The sequence below is a fragment of the Stegodyphus dumicola genome, chromosome 10 (assembly GCF_044657685.1).
Source record: "Stegodyphus dumicola isolate Sdum_Otavi_A_Nest chromosome 10, ASM4465768v1".
Lineage (NCBI taxonomy): Eukaryota > Metazoa > Arthropoda > Arachnida > Araneae > Eresidae > Stegodyphus > Stegodyphus dumicola.
The window spans coordinates 85,722,666-85,744,234 of NC_140777.1; the positions used below are offsets into that span (position 1 = coordinate 85,722,666).

At 32.8% G+C, this 21,569-nt stretch overlaps 1 protein-coding gene across 1 annotated transcript in view; it reads left to right on the plus strand.

The window, feature by feature from the left end:
- Nucleotides 1-4,963: 4,963 nt before the first annotated feature.
- The window catches only part of LOC118182253 (glypican-5-like), a 435,867-nt gene continuing 419,261 nt past the window's right edge, over nt 4,964-21,569 (plus strand). Inside the window, exon 1 of the mRNA XM_085825208.1 lies at nt 4,964-5,374. Coding sequence (XP_085681334.1) covers nt 5,158-5,374 — 217 coding nt within the window. The 5' untranslated portion in view covers nt 4,964-5,157. The remainder of the gene's footprint in view (nt 5,375-21,569) is intronic.

Consider the following 21,569-nt stretch of genomic DNA (forward strand, 5'->3'; position numbering starts at 1 on the left):
GGAACAAACAGACAATGATAAAAGATAAGATTCTAGACTTGTGAAATTACTTCCCACGTCATTTAAGTTTCTTTTAAACACAAGTTTTAACCAAGTTTCTACTCTGTCTGATTCTTCTTCCCTTGGCTTCCTGGAAACCTATCGATTTTCTTAGCATGGTTAAATATTAACTAACTATAATATTAACTTGACGTTTCAAAACTGTCAGCTTCTGTTGCAGTTCATCTTCTGTGACACACTTTTCCTCGCTGAGCTTCCCACGTTTCTTTCCATAAGTTTCTGAAGAGCACATTTGTTCCGAAACTGGTACAGAAACGATTATTTCTTTGAAAACGAAGCCACAGATGACACGCTTGTAGCTTGCCTATCCCGTTCGCAAAAGCAGGTGTTTCTGTATTTCGTTGCCAGTTTTAGTGTACGCAGAGGATTTTTAGGATTTTCTACTGCTGTTCCTTTTACAGAAAATAGCGAAGGAAAATTTACTAATTAATAGATTAGCTGGGACGAGTAATAATTAACTAAGGTGGATTTTTTTTTTTTTTTTTAATTCTCGCAGAGTTCAGCAAAGTATTTTCAGGGATTAACGGCCATATTAATTTCGTTTTGGCATTTTGCGTCGTCCACTATAAAATGGCCTTTCATTTTTTTCAACTTGTTGCCACAAAGCCTTGCATTATATTTTAAAAAAAATTAAATAATGAAGAATCTGTATGAAGGTATGTATGTCTCCCGCATTGTGAAAAATTGATGGCACCCAGAGACATCAAATTTTGAATAACGTAATCCTACTCTCAAAGCCCAAGTGTGGAATTTGGAATTTGTTTTACTGTACGTAATAGCGGCACCTTTTTTTGCCGATTTTTCATTGTACATGTCTTGGTGCGACTATTATGCGGGGAAATCTAGTACACAATATTGTACACTTTTAGCGATTTTTCCCGCTTCAAAACGGAGCTGCGACTATTATGAACGAGTAATTACGTTATTATCTGTTTCATATTTTGTAAAATTTTAACAAATTTCTGATTAAGAAATTCAACTATTTCAAAGCGGCGAGCAATGGCAATACTGTACGGGGGGGGATTCTAGCTCGCGAGACTGTATATAGGAAATTCTAAAGATATGCTGTTTTTAAATATTTTGTGATATTGCTGTTCAATTGAATTTTATGTGGTTTAAGTGCAAAGAATGTGATATTTAATAAATAAAGGTAACACACAAAATGTTGGAGGGGGGGAAACACGCCGTTTTTAGGTGTAATATAAAATCTGAAAGCTTTCAGATTTTTTTTAAAATCATTTTTTAAATTTCTGTTGTACATTTTTACTCTTTTGTTAAATCATTTTATTCAATATTTGGATAACCACATGCTAAATTTTAATAAAATTTTCAAAGTTCATGTGCTATGATATTTTTAACAATTATGTATGGGGAAGATTACCTTTGCGCAGACGATTATTCTGTAACTAAGTACATATTTTATGACTCTGGAAACAGCTAAATGTTATTAATTTCATACCAACCTATTACACCTTTAATGGTCATTACTAGATGATATTGCTTCGTTAGCCTCTGAGACATTCCGAAGAAAAGAATGAATCAACCAAAAAGTAAAAAATAACATGTAAGATTTTAAAAATTCTTATTTTAAAAGAGGCCACTTTGAACAATAAAATATAGTCATTTTGCCACTGTATTTAGAATAAAATATTAAAGTACACCTTCTATGAACAGAGTACAGTCAAATAAAACTAGGCAGTTTGGAATAGTCAAATAAACTATCCCAAATATTGTGACATGTATGTGTGTGTGTGTAAGATAAAAATATGTAAAATAAAATACTACCAGCTAAATAATGTAATATAACTTCTTTAAATACTTAACAATTCTTTACTGCCCATAGAGAGTAATAGAGCTGCGTAGATTCCTAAAGAGGATATCGCAGCTAGCGAGGGTACCTGCTAGGACTTTTCTGAGAAACGAGATTCTGGTAGCACTGGTTTAAACGGGAGGATTCCTAGAAAAAGAGCACTTCTGGAAGCGAAGTCCCACCTAGCTACGGAAACAATGTACCGGATACGTGGGATTTTTTGGCACCTCGCCGAAAATGTTTCGGTTGAATCTCTGTCCCGCGTAGAGATCAAGCAGTCAGAGGAAAATTCTGCTTCTGAAGAATCACGTGATCTCACTCTGAGCGATAATCGATTGCTGTTTGGCTTTCAAGTCTTTGTAGTAAGTGAAAATGGTAAACCTAGCTACGTAGGTTTCCTGGAAATGTCCTGTCTCTGAGAACTGTTCCTTTCGATGTCCAGTCCCTCGTAGCGGAAACATAATGTGAATGGGACTTAAGAAAGGAGAAGAACTTAGTAGACGTGGCCTTGATTTCAGCAAACAATTTTATTTTTTGAAAACCATTTCTTAGGACACATCTTCTTGTTTACACATCATTATGGGTGCGATATGCACTCCACAGTTTCGTATTCTTTGGCCGTTAAATACTTATAGCTGCCATTTTACAACATACTCATATTTAGTCATATAAATCAAATCAAAACATCCCTCTTCTCCTACCATAACCTCTCAAGAGGACTTTCGGCTCGCATTCGCCGTCTGTTCGGCCGAGTGAACCCCCGCCTCACTGACACTATACATTTATAAACATCCATGCCTTCTCTGGGATTCGAACAGGGTCCTTTGGTACGGCAGTCAGAATCACTAATCACTATCACAGGTGGGCGAATTATTTTAAATTAAATAGAAAATTAAAATATTCGAGAAAAGTAAAATATATTTGATATTTTTCATGGTGTGCACAGAAATCGTTTGTATTTATTTATGTTATTATTGTTGTTACTAACCTCACTTATCTGATGTAATCAGAACAAACCCACGAATTGTTATTGCGGCAAGCAATATACGATTGTGTCTTTTGTTGTTCAGAGCCTAGAGGTCCATATAGGTTACAGTCCAATTTTATGTTCTCTTCTGTTCCAATTTTAAAAAAGCACCATGGGGATCGGATCCGAGGATTTCCCACCCCTCTTCCGTTACTCTAAACTCCCATGAGGACTTTCGGCTTGCCGCATACTTTGAGTGTCCCGTACCGCAAAGACACTATACATTTAATCTATTGATTAAATGATACAACACGTTTAATGTAATGAATAAAAGCTAATGTTTATGATGAAATCTTGCAATACTTTACAAATTGGAGGCCTCTTTACATAGTTTCTTCCTTTTTTGAAATTTTGTTCAAAATATATTTTTAATATGTTGATATTTTAATTTCATACAATTTTATATTCAAAATTATAAATATAAAACAAGCACCTGAATTCTTAATTGAAATTATTTTTTAATTGAGCTTAAACGTTAAAATAATAAAGTTGCAGTTTTGTGAAATGGGAACAAGAAATATTATTTTATTTAACATGAGAAAAAAAAAATATTTTAAAAAATTTTACTTTTTAAATAACTTGAAGGAAATTCTCTGAGATGTTTATTGATTTCAGCTCGCTTCGTTTGTTGACATAGATAGAAAATCGAAAGTATTGCTAATTGCTTCGTACGCAAGCGGTCCATTGAAATAAATTCACAGCTACTTCTGTAATAATTAAAGTCCGCAGGTAATCAGATAGCATTAACTTACGATGAAATAATGACACTTTTAATGCCTAAGGTCTAATGGGTCTAGGCACTAGTAAGACCCTGAGTTACTTCTCTCATTTAACTAGTAATCCTGAGTTACTAAATTACTAGTAACTCAGGGTACTAGCTACTCTTAAACTAGCATATCGTAATCTAATTTAAAATTATATCAGGTATTACGCTGAAGCATATTAGACCTTTTTATTAATATTAAAACATATTTTATTAAATCTGCATATTAAAAACGTTATTTTTCAAACTTTAAATATTTTTTTTAATTTCTGAAACATGAAAATAAAATTTTCGAGGTAGGCTGAAATTTTCAAATCGCAGATTACTTTTATTTTTATAAATTTTAGCTTTTTTCCAAATTTTCAATGACAAACTTTTGCGAGATGTTAAACTATAATTTGAAATTTTATAGTAGCAATTTTTTCTTGTTCCTGAATCCCTTTTATTTTTAATACGTTTACTATTAATACGTAAGCGCCATCTGGTTAACAATAAATAATATTGTTGCAAATATTTATTTGCAGAGAATATAATTCTTGGAAAAAAAAAAAAAAAAAAAGTTCGCTCTGTAGTTCTCGGATATTGAATGTTCTACAATGCTGTATTTTTTTATTTTTTTTCCCTCCCACAATTACAGTAAATTCCTGTAAACACATTTAATAACTTCTAGACAAAATATGTAAGGCATTGCTTTATCTTCTTACTTTATTTAAATCAGCAAGAAGGAATTCTTTTTAATCGAAAAATTCGAAATTTAATCGAAAAATTAAATTTTAAATTAAACACTAAAGTAAATAATGGTATTTTTAATTAAAATGCTTGATTCAAAATCTTATGTTAATTTTTAATAAAAACTTTAAAGTTTAATTTTATTTGGTTTATGAAGATCAATAATCGATCCTGATATTTAGAGTCCAGATAAACAGAATTCTGCTACTTAAAGCTTAGCTTGGATGTTTAAGGAGTAGCAAAAATACTAAACTAGGTGGTTTTTTTTTTTCCTGTTTTACGGCAGGCGATAGCTTAAGCATACATAAAGAGAGGGAAAAAAACATAACAGACATGAAAACATTACTAAGTTAGAAATAGGTGGTAAGCAGTTCGGCGCCTATGGCTAGAACGTCTCTTCGACGCCACCGGTAAATAAGATACCGGGAGGGTGACGGTGAATATACTATGAGACCGACGTGAGAGAATACAATCCTATTCTGCAACCCCGCCCGATTTTAAATTTATGATCACTTGGCGACATTCCAGAGAGAAAACCTCGCCACGGTATCCAAAGGCAAATGGCAACCATATTCCGTCTGGAAACAGTCGGCTGTAGGCTTGTGTCGTGTAGAGATGTGTACATAGTGACCTAATAAATGAAACCGATAGACGGTCTTCAGTATACTATTATTTACGAGTTTGGTATTAAATCATAACACTGTTTGGATTTAAAACCCTTGTCTGTGATTTTGACGTATTTTCTTCCGTGGACGGATAGATATAAACATGGCCTCTTCTACAGCTTTTGTTATGTGTGTTGTAGTGTTTGGGTTAATGTTCTCCAGTAGCATTGCAAATGACAGGACTTCTACAGAATTTCCCGAAACATTTGATCTTGATAGTGATAGTATAGTCAGCAATAATTCCTGCAATGATGTGAGGCAAGTGTTTGTTACTAAAAATATAGGTTCATTGAAGGATACGTCTGATATGACACACGAAGGTAAAGTTCCCATTTGTTGTATTGTAACTTTGGGTTTTGTTCTCACACCACATGACATTTTATTTACCGTAATTAGATCAGTTATTTTATTTATGAAATTTATTGTAGGTTTCTTCCTTATCATTGAGCTGAAATATTTAAATAAAATCATATACGCTTCGGATATATTGTTTTGTTTTGTTTAAGATAAGGAATATCAGCATGCTTTGTTCGATCAATGTTTATATGTGTTATCTTGTAGCTGACATGTAATTACAAAGATGCAGATGAAAATACATCTTAATTTAGTTTAATGAAGTTTTAATAAAGTTCTGTTTTTGCGAAATGGTGCTTCTTTTAAAAAACTTGGCTTTCTGCCTTATGATTGTTTATGCTTTGAAAAGTTTGACTTCGTTTATTTCCTATATATTTTTATTATGAGTGATGCTTAGAAGAAATTAATAAATGCAGTGTACGGCAGAATTTATGTTTGATTAAAAAGGTAAACAAATAGATGATATAGTAAAAGTAATCTGTCGGCATTGCAGCTAATAATTTTGTTATCACTAATATATATTTTTATTTTGTTCCAAATCGATATATCATTAAAAATTATAAGCATCAATAAAAAAAAATATTATATTTTTCCTTAAGAGTTAAAAAAATTTGAATGTTGATTATTAGTGTTTGTTCACTTGCGACATGTAGAATATATTTACAAGGATATCTATGATGGTTTGAATTGTTCATTTTTAGTTGGAAAAACTTCCTCCCTTACCTTTAAAGAACCTTAGTAACTAGTAAATGAATTTCAAATGATTCATAAAATTTGCATTTGGGAAGATAGACATTATCCTGAGATGTTATCTGAAATAATTATTAAAAGTTATATTAATTTATTCTTTACATTTCTTTCTATGTATTTAGCTGTTCATATGTGTAATTTTTCAAGTTCAGTGTTTTAATGCTGTTTTTTTTACTTCCCAATAAAATTTATGTGTAGCGTATGCATATTTGGATTTTAAATTTTGTCTGTTATTAATATGTATGGCATTTCCATATTTTCTAATTATGAAATTCTGATTTTGGAAACATGATGGTGGTTCAAAATGTGAGATATTTTCTTTCAGAGATTTTACATTTTGAATAGTTTATTATAATGTAGGTTAAAGATTTATATATCACTTTGCATTTTATTTCTTGAAAGTTGTATCTTTAAGTGAAATCAATGTACAATATTCTATTCTATAGTAGCAAGTGCCATGGTTAAGACATTATGGTAGCCATTTTATTTTTTCTATGCATTTCTATAATATATTTTGATGCAATCTGTGCCAGTTTTTTTTATTGTTAGCAAGTATGTTAAGTTCCTTATTAATATAACAATGTTAATATGAAAAAAATATAGACTTTGTACATTTTGGGATAAGTATTTGTCATTACATTAAGCTTAATTTAATGAAAAGCCAAAAATTTCATAGTATGAGATGTTAGATATTGTTCTGAATAACAAAATGTGTATATATATTATTTATCTGTAAAGTGTAGGGAAGTGTTTGTTTCAGTTTAGTAATTTAAATCATAAATGTAACTATTACAGTAAGACATTTTTAATTTAAATAATCTTGCAGATGTTATTTTTATCACCATTTTTATAATTAATAATATGAAAACTCTGATTTTTAATATTTTTAAATGGTATTTAAAAAATAGGTAATATATTTAAAATAAAAAAACAAAAATTTATGTTTATTATGTTTTATTAAAATTTTATCAACTTTTAACATAGTGATTAATAGTATGTAAAATTTAATAAATTATGTACATTCTGCAGAGTTTATGAACAGGGGGATTTAGTTGAAACATCACGATTTACAAGCTATTATCTTTTATCAATTCATTTGAATAATTGTTGCCACAGACCCCAAAAACCTGTAAACCTTTGTGAATTCGACTCAGCTTGAGTGGTCTTAAGTAGTATTTTCGTTTTCATTCTGCTCTATATTGTTAAAGTATAAATTGCTTAAAAGCATATTATATTATTTGTCTTTGGAGCAATGGTTGATTTATACATTTGTCTTTCAGATCATTGACTAGAATTTATATCTGGAAGGAAAAATACATAATTTTTTTTTAAATTTCTCTTGCTGATACTTTATTATGAGTTTCAAGTAAATGAAATTATTGTAAAGTAGCAAACTGCATTAAACATATTTACAAAATTACATAAAAATTAATGTTAATTAAATCTTAAAATGGTGACAGAATGATTACAACACATTTTTCAAATTATTACATTTTTTTTTGCTTTTTTATATTTATATTAGATAAATGGAATAACTCATTCCTTTTGTTACATATTATGATATAATCCAGCAATTCTTGCACTAGTGGTATAAATATGTATGCGTGATTCATTTAAAGAGATCTTTGAATTATAACTAACGCGATCAAGTTTTTTTTAGAAAAGAGAAAAACTTTTATTCTTTAAAAATTTTAATGAATGTTTATTTATAACATTAATTCTGCTATTTTTATCAGAAATGTTTACATTTTAATATCTGCTGTTAAATTGTTCACTTCTTAAAATGATTTCTTATAATACTTTTAATTGGTTCAGTCAGTTTTTTTTTATTTCTTTTCTTTTCTGCAGATATTTCACTTATTAAATTTTAATTTTCCTCGAATTAAAAAAAATTCAACTTTTTTGTACATTTTGCAACTTCATCATATTTTTATAACTTTATAGTATTTGCAAATATTAGCTGTTTACTATACACAATTTTGATTGACAGTTTATTATAATTACATATTTGATTTGTGGCTTAGAATACTATGTTTGTTTAATTTTTTCCTTTGGAGTATTTTGTTGTCTTTTTACCTTTAATAGTTTTAAAGTTAATTTCTTGATACATAAATTGTTAACTATAAATAGTATGCCTTATCTATAAAAATGTTTTTGAAGGGGGATTTGTTGTATATATATATACACCTTAGAATAATTTTACTTCAGTAAATTCAAAATGTTATTTACTGGGTATCCCAATAATATTTCCTGTGCCTGCTCGTTCTGTTTATGTAATGATACATTTTCTGTTTAGTTTGCTAATTACTTTTGTTTGTATTTGCAGTCATCCTGACCTTCAGATTAACATCTGAAAGCTAAGCGATTAAATTCCATTCTAATTGGCACTTTTTTATTGTTATCTATTCTCACTAGAGCGGCTGCTGAAACTAAGTGTTTATAGGAAGTGAATGTAGAAAATCTTTAATCCTTTTAATATCAGTAAATTTTGATTTGGTAGATTCGATATCCAAGGTCATGAAAAGATTTGCAACGGTGCAATACATAGGAGTTGTGTAATCTCAATCTTTTTTCATTTACCTTTTTAAAATAAAGAATAATAATAATACTACGTAAGGACTGCATTTATTTTGGTTAAATATTTTGTTCAATAATAGTCTTGAAAATGTTATGGTTCGAATATTAAATCCAAATGTATATATCAGACCGCATATTTGCAGTGTACTTTGTTCTTGCTTGTATGCTTTGAAGCGAGGAGGTGTGCAATTTTTAATCGTTATCGTTTGTGACGTTTATTATGAATCACAGTGCACAGTTTTAGAAACCAGTTTTTATTTTTCTGCTTTGCCCTCCCCTCCTTCCCGCTTCCATAAAACATCGTCAGCCCAGTTTGGACTGAGAATTCTTTGAGTACGTCGTACGTTACCGGCAATGTATGAAACGCTGGCATTCTTAGAATAAATACATAGCCATTTTATAGAGTGGTTTTTAGACGAAGTATGAAGTATGAGAATTATTATATAATACCTAGGCATTCTATAGAATGACAAATGCTTTTTAGGCAAAGAATACGAATAAAAAGGTCATGATAAATGCTGTTATTTAAATGATGTGCATTCCTCAAAAATACAAATGTTATTTTGAATGTGCCATTAAAAAGCTTATATTCAATAATATGTAAAGAGATATGAAAGTTAGTTGTACAAAACAAAATTTAGGCCTTTGTTATTAATGAAAACGTATGGAATGAATGTGTTAAATGTATGGATTAAGTTTTGGATTATATATGAGTATATTAAATGTTATGGATATTCGGAACGAATCGGAAATGTATTCAGTAATTTGCCGGATTCATTTGGCATTCAGTGCTTAGGAAATGTATGCAATGTTAATCGTTTAATACACTGCCGGCAAGTTTTTGGCATTCTGTGAGATGCGTTCTATAGAATGCCGGATTTCATACTTTGCCAGTAACATACATATGTTTATATACATATCATATCTACTCGTGTATTTCCCCTTGTTTTTTACTATTTTTAACATGAAAATCGAAAGGGGGAAAATGTGAAAATAATGGCAATACTTAAATTTCCGAAAGACGCGGTTACAGCCAGAACACAATAAATGAAAGGTATTCACGGATAAACAACCGATAACTGTTCACAGTATTAATTTAAAAAAAAAAAAAAAAAAAATCCGATTACAATACATAGTAATAGTAACAGTACAATATCTAATAAGGTATATTTATTTGTATTTTTTCTGTATCTTGATTCTCGTCCGCTCGTATCTGCCACTAAAATGTTTTTAAAGAATTTTTGAATTTAAAAAAAATTCTAAATGAATTTATAAATAACTTGATCGTAAAAAATGATACTGGGGAAGAAACTTTTCTTTCTCTCTCTCTTTTTTAAGTGTTAAAAAACGAAAGTTGTTCTGTTTAAGGGAAAACTTCACCTTCTTGGAGGACTTTTCAATGGATATTGCACGTATGCAGGTTACAAGGGAGAAAACGATAAAACATTCAGGGTTCAATTAAGGTTCAATTAAGGTTTCATTCAGGGTTAATTAATTTAAAAAAACGAAACTTCGTAAGAAAAAGTTTGTAGCCGTAGTCGGAGCACACTTACTTTGAAATACCTCTGCTGTCATCTTTCTCAGATTTCCTAGACTCTAAGATTTTGCACCCTCTAAAATATGGGAATCTAAATAAATCTACATGTTTGTCTGGCTCTGAAAGTAGCACGTGCGCCAAGGTTCGAATCCAAGACGAAGTAGCGCTATCCACCGCTCTTACCCGCTTGGTCACTGGTGGCCTTAGTTACCCCCTCCCCCCCGAAAAAAATTGCATATATACCACGATAAAAAAATCGGATAGTAGACGCGATTCTCCTTTATTCCTCGTTTTTCACCCCCTTTAAATTGCTGAATAGTTGTCTCATTAGAATATCGACACACTACTTTTAAGTTCTCGTCATAATACACACTACTTTTCAGTTCTCGTCGTTTTTTAAGGTTCTCGTCATAAATAAAAATTACGCTTGAGATGTACGCTAACATTTCACCAATCTACAAATGACATACCATAGTGCTTTGAGTAAGGATTGTTTTGCTTCTGCAAGCTAAAGTAATAAATTTTATTTGCAAGAATGAATTTTAGAAATGGCGTAAACGTAATGATTTAGAAATGGCGTAAACGTAATGACGATAGTAGCAGTAATGAATAATAAAAGTAAAATAAAAGAACCCTACGAACGTTTGCTAAATTTTTTTGGAAGTTCTTTTTATTTTGTTAGAAGCTGTTGATTGCTTTAGTTAAAGAAAACGTTTCGCCGGTTTTTATCTGCCTTCTTCCTTTATGTATTACAGTATTTATCATTATTTCATATAGATTTTGAAAGTCGACAGTTGCAAGAGAAATACGGGTGAAAAAAAAAAGTCTTTTTGGAACTCATATTGCCGCTATTTTTCCAGAAAATTTCTATGGGTTTTGAGAGAATCTGACGCAACTCCGAGCAGCAAATTATTTTGCTAAATATATGAAATCTTCAAGGAGCAGAATTATTTGTTGTTTGGAGAAGAAAGGCCTTTGTCACATTCTTTTCATGTGCACATAGTTTTTAGATAAACATTTTTTTTCCCTCCCCCCGTCAGATTTTGCCGTATATGGTGCACAGAATTCAATTCCACGCCCCATTCCTGGTAGTCTTATGCTGCTCCCCTTGCTTGTTTAAAGCCATTGCCATCCACTTTGCATCCTCTTGTTTTCTTTTGTTCCCAAGACAGTCTCGATTTGCCTAATGTTCTAGGCTGGTTCTCATCGGGCGCTCATATATTACTTCTATCATTGTACCATCCGTACATAACAATCTTTGAGTGAATTCCAAGCCTATCTCCTTTATTTAATTCCTTTCAGTCCATCTACTTTCAGTGACTTAAGCAAAAAATAATGCATAATGTTGATGTAAATTTTCATCCCTTCAGGAGGATGTGAATCTATATACTGTTGGTCTGCTTTTTGAAATAGTAGTCAACATTTTTATAAAAGGTACAGTAAGACCCCGCTTAACGCGGGGGATACGTTCCATCGAAGTAGAGCGTAATGCGAAACAGCGCTAAGCGAGGCTATCTTAACATGTAAATAACGAGGTTAGGGGAAGACGGATAAAAAATGGTTAGGCATTAAATTTAATAATGTTTTTTTTAATAAAAAAAAATCAAACATTTATTTCTTACAAAAGTAAAAACAATATAAACGCATATACTTTTAAAAACAAATAAAATTCTCAGTCAGATCATTCAGTCTATTCTGGGTTTCCAATTTTCTGCCTTTTTGTCAAGAAGGCATTATGATAGATTGGCTTAATGGCATATTGCGTTCAATTTCGTCGTCAATCCATATAGACAGTCGTTTTTCCATTTCCTCTATAATGTTATTTCTAGAACGGGTAATTCTAGTTGCAGAGCTTGACGTACTTGCAGTTGCCGATGACAGTATTTTTTTTTTTATTCTTAAGAATTGTCCTTATTGTTGAAGTTGCCAAAATCAATGCAGCACTAATTTGAGATTGACGTTCACCAGAATCTAATCACTTGTATTTGAGTTTCCAGTGACATGCTTTTTCTGGTTGCTTTCTTTTCTTGTTTTTTATTATCACCCATGATAAAAACTAAAGATCATAATATTTGTCACTGTATTAATCGTTATAGTATGATATAAATTTAAACTTACAATAATGTCAACAAATGTTTCAAATGATAAAAATGCGTCCACCAATCAAGAAACACAACTACACTGTTTCGGATATGTTATTTGGAAACCTAGCGCTGCCGTCACCGTATCTATCTCGATGGTGACGGCGCTGCGCACAATTTCGGAGAATCCCCGGGTTGAAATAAAAGAACGCTAAACCGAAACAGCGCTAAACGAAACAGCGTTAAGCAGGGTCTTACTGTATCAGGTTGAGTCCTGTACATATTAGGTATGTGGTATAAAAATGTTATTTGTGAAATTTCATTTTATCGTTTCGTAATTCCTAAGTTGCAGAATGAGAAGGAATTTTTTTTTGAAATACTTGTATCATCAGACGACAAAGAGCTAGTGGAAAAACGTATGATAGAGTAAAATACTCATAGCTGATAGTCAAAAGCCACTGGATATTGTCGGTATGTTTTTGAATCATTTCTAAAGTAGTACTTTTCGATAAAGGACTACTGACTTAGTGGTCATAACTACCAGATGACTAGTAGTTCAATTGCCAGATAGTCTGTATCTGATCAAATGTTGTACCTCAAACTCTTCTCGGAAGATCTGAGGCTGTGACGCGATTTGCTGTTTGTATCCTAAGGCAGGAATGCCTGTAACTCCGAAAGATACGGAATAAACTTTATGCGATACGACAAAGATTGGTTTGTGTCCTTAATTGACAAGCCACCACTTTTTGGATTGCGGAATAAAACTGGCGGGAAATCTATCCAACAGTTGGGTGAGAATTAATTTTTTGAAAAACTTGCTTGTTGTTTTTATTATTCTGCAGTCTGATAGAGCTTTAAAGGGTGTAGTTTTTTTTGGCCTGAAAAATGGGTATCAGTGGGGAGGGAAAAAAAAAAAAAAAAAAAAAAAAGAAAGGACGTCCTAAAAATAACAAAACGAAGAGACAGAAACTAATTACAGTGCTGAGGTTGTGTGCAGTCAACCGTGAAAAAGTGACACGTGTGACTGAAAGTGAGACTAATTCGGAAAGAATACGTTTTACATTAAGATAATAAGACGGAAATGTCTGATTTATTAGTTCAGGAAATGCATTCCTGTAAACAAGAAATGGCAATAAATCCTAACAAACTTTTATTATCAGTAAAAAAAAAAAAAAAACCGCCCGTGATCTCAAGCAGTCTCAACAATTGTTGCTTCAAAAAATATGGTCAAACAAACAATAACTGGACATCAATAATTTCTGAAGTGAGAGGATAAGCAGAAGGGTGAATCCAATCAAACTAGCGAAGGGGAAAAAAAAAAAAAAAAAAGGTGTAGGTGAATTTCAGTCCCCTGTGCGGGGTGGTATACACAAGCTTTTGATTACTTTTGTTTATAACCTTCCCACACGTACCATGAGTATGTCTGTAATGTTTGTAACCATGAATGTCATGAGTATATATATCTACGTTTTCTTTGACAGACGTGTATCATTTCCGATATTGAATATAGTATAGTAGTAGTATAAAAGAAAAACTGTGGATATATTCTTCATCTTTGTTTTTGAGCTGTCACATGCCAAGATCCGTCCTACATTATAAGGAATGTTCTGTTTTTGAGTAGTTCGCGGACAGTGATGTTAAGACTGGGCTCTACGAACTATTTTAAAGAGTTCCATAACTTTTTCTGTAATTTTTTTGGTGTGTATAATATCATGCTGTAATAATTCATTATTTAAATTTTGAGGCTAAAAATACCGTTTAAATAGTTTTTTCCCTCCAGTTTTTGGATTATCTTTACGCTATGTTACTGTGTTGACACCCGACGCCGGTGGTTCCTAACCGAAACAGTTTCACTGAAATCGATGTCTTGGTTAACTACGCAGGATATTGTGCAACTGAAGCGAAATTAATTCGCTTGAAGCTTTGTCTCACGTAGAATTATTTCCAGAGAATTGGTTTTCATGTGAATTAACGAGTCAGATATCCCGACGCTAACCATACCGGTTGGGCAACCCATATGTTTTAAACAGTGGCACAAACTGCTAATAAGCTCGTAGGGATATTGAACTTCATATTTAAGTTGCCGAAGCATTAGTCATTTAACTGATTTTTTACGGCATTCTAATTATGAATCTGTAATTGTGCATTTAAATCTATCGCGATGACATATAGAAAAATAAGCCAATCTGAATTTAGTTTTTATAAATATCTGTATAGTTTTATAAAGATAGAATTCAATGCTATAGTTTTTTTTTTTTTTTTTTTTTTTTTTTTTAAAGTCCAAAGGAATTTGAATCCCGAATGACTATTAGTTTCGTTTTGGCATTTTGTGTCGGACTCATAAATGTCGGTTCACTTTTCAAACTGTTGCCACAAAATGTTAGAGTCCTGCATTATATTTGAAGAAATTAAATAATGAAAAATCTGCATAAATGTATGTCTATTTCTCGTATTGTGATAAAACAACGGTACATAGAGTCATCGAATTTTGAATAACGTAATCCTCCAACGAATATGAGCATGTGGAAGACCAAATTTGAAATTTGAAATTTGTTTTATGATCGATTTCCTATTTTTTAAAACTTTGACGAATTTTTGATTAACAAACTCAAGGATTTCAAAGCGAGCAATGGCAACGTTGTGCAGAAAAAACATTTTTATCTCCAGCGCGTGAGTCTCTGTATCGGAAATTCTAAAGATATGCTCGTTTTAAAACTATTTTGCGATATTGCTGTTGCACTGGATCTTATGGTTTAAGTGCGAGGAACATGATATTTAATAAAGAAAGGTAACACACAAAATGTTAAAAAACGCCCCTTTGGACGTAATTTAAAATCTGAAACATTTCAGATTTTTTTTTTTTTATTATTTATTTATTTATTTATTTATTTATTTTTATTTTATTTTATTTTATTTTATTTTTTTGAATCAGTTATCTCGTTCTTGGAATACCAAGGTATGAGGTAAAGTACCCCACCTGCACCTTTTACATCTGGTAGGTATCATAAATGTAATTTTTTTTCCTGTTAATATTTTCTGATGAAAAAAAAATGTTGTATTGGCATTGTTGGTTGAGAATAGTAGTCTCTAACAGAGAACGGATTTATGTGTCAATATATTACGTTCATTCTCACACCTCCGGGTCCTTAGTCCAGCAAGAACTCAAATGGCCAACTGCGAGCGAGAATTGCCAGGTACTTAATACTCTCTATTGTATTCCATCTCCTTAAATCGTTGACTGCATTTTATCAGGGTTAGTTAGCTCGCGCAGACGCGCTAGTTGTCAGGAGAATTTGGGCGTTGATTGCGATGTTGGGAGTAATTGTCTGTCGGAAAGGTACTCCAGCTACTTCGTTTCTGCTAATTACAGCCATTGCTGAACGATGCGAGGTTAACTTCACCTCTGCCCTTCATAGTGTTCAATAGATTAGATTTCCTAAATAGAAAGCCTTGAGGGAAGTGCGGTATTGAAGAGCGCCTCTGTAGAGACTTGATGGCTTGTGTACATTAGTGATACATAACATTTTGCTTGCACTTTAAAATAGAAATTAAAAACTGACAATATAGAATCTGAAATACATTCAATAGGTTTAGGATTTAATAAAAGTAACCGCAATTTGTAAAGTATGTATTTAAATTAACCAGTTGTTTTTATATTCAGAAACTGTGCTGCCACTTCTCTCTTTCCGTTTTCTTTCCAGAATGCAAATTTTAGCTTGCGCGTGTTTAAATGAGGAAGAAAGAGATAGTATTTAGAGAGGGATTTTAGATTGTTTAGTCAGAATGTGTTCCGCGTGCCGAAGGCCACGTTTCTAATTGATATTCTACTTTAGAATTCTATTTTTGGCTTGCTTTATTCTTCCCGATAGTGCTTATCACGCCGGTGTAGATTTCAGCCAACTTTCGCTTTAATTATTTCTGCGTAGCCTTTGGCTTTTACGCCATAAATGCTGGCTGATTTTGTAAGCACCAAGAGTGTCTTCTATTCAACTATTTAAGTTCTTAACGAAAGTTTCTTTTGCACCCTTCTTACATTCTCTGCTTTCTTTCTTTTCTGGACATAGCAATAAGTCGCGTAGCTCCATTCAGAGACTTAGTGTATGATACGAAAAAGAGAGAGAATGTACAAATTTCAGAATTGAATCTGTAAATTAGTAATTTCTGTTATCTGTTTCATCATATCAGGTGCTTTCGATTGCTGATTTTGGGAGTTAAAATGTATTTATTCAATTACTGATAGTGGAAAGAAACACATGCATATTCATATTACTTTAAACTGCTATTCAAAAACATGGACGGATGTAATGTTCTGTCCTTAGATTTCACATTTAATAGGATTTGTTTTCGCAGTAATCTTTTCCATTAAAACAAATTCGTGCATAGAAATATTAGGAACTTCGTAAATATCTAATATTTATAAAATCTGTAATAACAGATGATCCATGAAAATTTGTATTTTTGTACTAAAGATGAAGAAATGCATCTTTATTGCATTGCATTATGCAAGTTTCAAAACAGATTCGTGGTTGATGGTTTGTCTGCATCTAATTTAAATAAGAGTTTTATCTTGTATAATAGAGCCTTTTGTTTAGATGTTTCAAAAAAGAAAAATTTGCAGCATACGGAGTACCGATTCTACTCGTAGTAGCAAAACATCTTGGCAGCTCTGAAATTATAAACTTAGGACGCGCATTTTTGGCTTTTAATTTCTGAAAAGCCACGTTAATTGTACTTTTGTATATGGACATGCTAGTGGAGCACATTGTGTCTCCTTTTCTTGAAGGAATAATCTTTAAATGAGATGAGCCTTCTTTTACTTTCGACAGTGATGTCTCCGCATCCGTGGATGACCTCATCATACCTGAGTTTGATGATTTATATTTATTAATTGGCTTCCAGTTATTTTAGGCGTAATAGCCTGGCGTTCGTCGTGGGGTTTGGTGAAGACTAGGAGCACGTGACAACGCTGCTTATTTCAGAAAAATTAAACTACCAGACTGTATTAAAAGTTGCCGAAATATCGAGTCCTCTCTCTCTCTCTCTTTTTTTTTTCTTTTTTTTTTTCCCCTCTTTCTTTTTCTTTTTTTTTTTTTTTTTAAATTCTTGTTACTCAGTTACCTTACCATCCTTACTCAATTCAGGTCAGACCCCAAAAACAAAAGTTCTGTATCTTAGAAACGCACTCTACCGAAACCAGTTTGAATGATGGATTTCAACCGCAACATTTTTTCCGAAGACTCAAAAAAATTGCCTGTAATATGCGAATAGCCTAGCTAGTTCGAAATAAGATAGAAGATCCTTTTATGCATGAAAATTTTCACACGTGTAGCCAATATACTAGCGTATTTCACATTATTTGCTTGAATACAGAAGATTGCACAACGACTATCGATCTGAAAGGAGGGATGCCTTCATATGGGTTATATATATATTATAACACACACACTCTTGTTTATGTCAGATGTGAAGAAACCGACGGAGACACCCATGCAACAAGCCATGCAACTGCTCGCTGGCATTCGAACCTGGCTGGAATTTTCAATGTTCATTGATCGTAACCATTTCAATCGATGCTGCAAGTGGGGCCTAGTTTTCCTTAGAAAGTCTTTCAAGAAGATATGTCTCCTAAAGCAAATATAATCGTGACATGCTTTACTGTAGTTAATTAATCGTGGAATAAGAGTGCAGATAAATTGATGGAAAACTGGAATGCATGATTCCATTCAAAAATTCTGTATAAAGTGGTTATATTACTTTGTAAATCTTTTCAAGAAGATTTGCTGAAGGATAAAATCAATTTTAACAAACTGTAAGACTGAATTAACATTTTTGAGTGAAATAAATAGCGCTAGTATCGCTGTAATCTGCTAGCTCTTGTCACAGTTGAAGTCTTTCGATCTGATTTGGACTGAAGCATTGCAGATTCATGACTGCTCGAATGACAAGAAGAAAATAGTATACTACCTAAACTGCCGGTCACAGATATCTTGTACTAGCTATTCAAAAGGGAACCTTACACTCATAACTTATTCATTTTATATCTGAAGTGCATTTATGACAAAACCTAAGTGTCTATAAATTTCAAATAGCCGGAAAGGAAAACAAAGAAGAATAACAAGTGCTACTTGTTGTTCTTGTTGCTTTACTACTCTTTCTCTTGTCCTGTTCTTTACCGATCATATCGCGAACTGCTCATGTTGAATTTACGATTCCTATATAACGGTTTTTTTTTTTTTTTTTTTTTTTTTGGGGGGGGGTTGGATGTAACGGGGAGGGAGAGAGAGGGGGGAAAAATGCTTTTGGTTATTCGAAAGCGACTAAATGTTTTTAATATTCCTAGAGCGAATCGATGTTCATCGAGTATGCATGCAGTTGTCTCGTTTCAACGTAAATTATTCTGTTTTGGTATGAATAGCATGGATATGTGAATTTGATGGTTTGTTTTGTCTGCGTGTGCGAAGTCTTTCAAGCATTACTTTGTAAGATTAATACGGTATATTTCAAATCCCGTACCTCTTGTTGATCACACACTGGTAACTTTTTTTTGTGTATGTGCGGGGGGGGATGATCTTTAGAAACATACTCTGAAAGGAAATTGTTGTGTATAATGATAAAAAGATGAATGATTTAAATCTTTTAATGGAAACTTTAATGGCAGTATTCAAAATAGCTATTACTAATGCTTTAAAATTTGATTTCGTATATAATTTTCAGAGTTATAAATATAATTTAAGTATCTAATGATTATTAAAAAGCTAAAAGCAGAAGGTTTGCAGAGAGGCTGTCAAGGCACATTTCAGATGCTGCCTCACTACTAGCATCTCAAAGCAAATTTTTTTTTTTTTAATGTACGTATTTTTGATTTCGGCTTTTTACTTGTAGTTGTGTTACATATATGTATAATTTGTATATAAATGTACATATTTCAAACCATTGGTTTTATGTATTTAATAATACAACGCTGTAATCAAAAAATTAAATTAGTAATTTTTTTTTTTTTTTCAAAAACTAAACTATGCGCCTTCGATGGGTTTTTAAAAGTATTTTTTGAGAAAACACAAAAGTGACTGGTTTTCGAAACTGTGAAATTCGTCTATGAAATTCTGTTTCATTCAAGAATAATTGCAAGACGGATTGATTTCAGTTGAAGTGAGTTCTCGCTCTCCCTTTAGAGAATGAATCGAGATGAAGATCCATGGTAGGCTTAAGGCGGGCCAGTCTCAGACGAAGTTCGATTGGTAACGAGTGTCTCGAATGGCAGCATTCAGGTTATAGTATCAATTTCAGATTACGGGTACCATCACCAGAAGCCTCGGCGAAAGCGCCTCCTTCGAAGTTCTTACTGCTGCGTCTGGAACTTAGTTTTCAGGCAAAGTGTATGCAGACGCCTAGCAGAGCAGATTCTTTCTTCCGATGGCCAGTGGTATGTATTCCCCTCTACAAGTAAGAACTCTACAAGTAAGCTTGTATGGAGCGAGGTACATTAACTTTGGACTCAAAAGTTGCAACCATGTCCTCTTGAGTGATGCAAACTGGTTCTTGTGAAGCCTTCACCTGGAAGGAGCTTGTGGCTTTTATTATCCCTGCAGTGAGAGAAATCGACCACTTTAATGCAAGTGAAATCCTTGCATTTGGGCGCCTCTTCTTAGAATACCACACACCACTGTATATCTTTGATGCGGGAACTATGACTGCAAAGCGTTAGAGTCGAGGGTTTATAGGGTTGAGGTTCTTGAACTTTATTTAAGTCTTTTCCGGGGAGCTGTTCACTTTTTATTGACGATACAGCGAGGCCTCACGAAGCTCAACTGGTCGACGATATTCTCAAGATAATAGATTACTTGTCGCATGCTGTAGCAAGCGAAGTCGCCGAGGCTAAATCCTGTAAAACGTTAATGGCTGTTTAAAGACGCATTGCACGAAGTCAGCATTTTTCTCAAGAGCCTACAAGCATTAGAATCCTAGCTTTTAGATAACCGTACTTCTTGGATAGTTTTGAAAGTATATATTTTGGCGGTTTATGGCTTCATTTGCGTATTGCAAGTTATTTAGTCCCTGTTTATTTTATTATGGGTTTGCTAGTTGTTCATAGTACGAATCATCTGTGTACAAGATTTCATTGCAATACACCAATTATTTTTCAAGATTATCACGTATTTTGTGTTTGTAACTTTAATTTTGGTCATCAGTGCCTATTATATTATGCACCATAGATTTAAAAAAAAAAAATTAAGTTCCAAAGATCTTGGAAGTAAAAATGGGAACGAAGACAAATATTATTATATATACAAAACTGAAATAGACTGGGTATTCCAGAATAAAGTCGCTGGCTAAAAGTAGTAAAAAAATGCCTAAAAATATCAGCGGGGAACGCATAGTTTGTAATTTATGAGAAATTGAACATGTATGCGAAGACTCTGTTAATATACCATAATACCTAATATATCGGTCTATGTTGCTGTTTGTCGGTAGTACAGTCAGTGGCCGAAGCTAAATAAAAAATGCTCTTAAAATAATGTGAATTTTTTAATTTTAATTTAGTAATAAAAAACTCGAATTTTTAAGAGGAAACACATTGTTTACGAGGTTCGATGATCATTGATGAGCGAATATGAAGGGTAGTTGCCTGTCATGGAGAGTTGCAGATCCTTCGGACAATATCGTCAGTATACTTCTAGAATTCACGAAGAAAAGATATTTAGTGGCAAGAGAATGCGGGGGCTGTTTCTTCTTGTTAGTGATCTTCAGTGTCTCATTAATTCATTTCCTGTTAGATGTTCATATGGTAGTCTGTGCTTCAGCCATAGAATACATTTGTTTTGCGACTTTATTCTGGGGCATCCTGTGTTTTTTTTCTCAGTGTCGCAACATCAATCGTGCAGCATTCCTCAGTGAGCCATGGCCTGCAGTGCCTTTATATCAGCTTTCTAGACCGTGCGCTCCGGGGTGCATGAGCATCTGCCCTGGACACGTGGTCAGGGCAGCCTGTGTACTAATGCTGTATCTCTACGCATTTGTTTTTCCATTTAAAACTCTCGTCATAATTCTTGCTACGGTCATTACAGCATATCATTTGTCCATAGAGTTAGACAATCATGTCGCCATAGATTTTCATACCCAAGCTTTCTGATTATGGAGATATAGTCCACCTTTGAAACGGGATAGCATTCCGGCTTCGTATTGTCACTCATGAAGTTAAATCCATACTCAATGTGC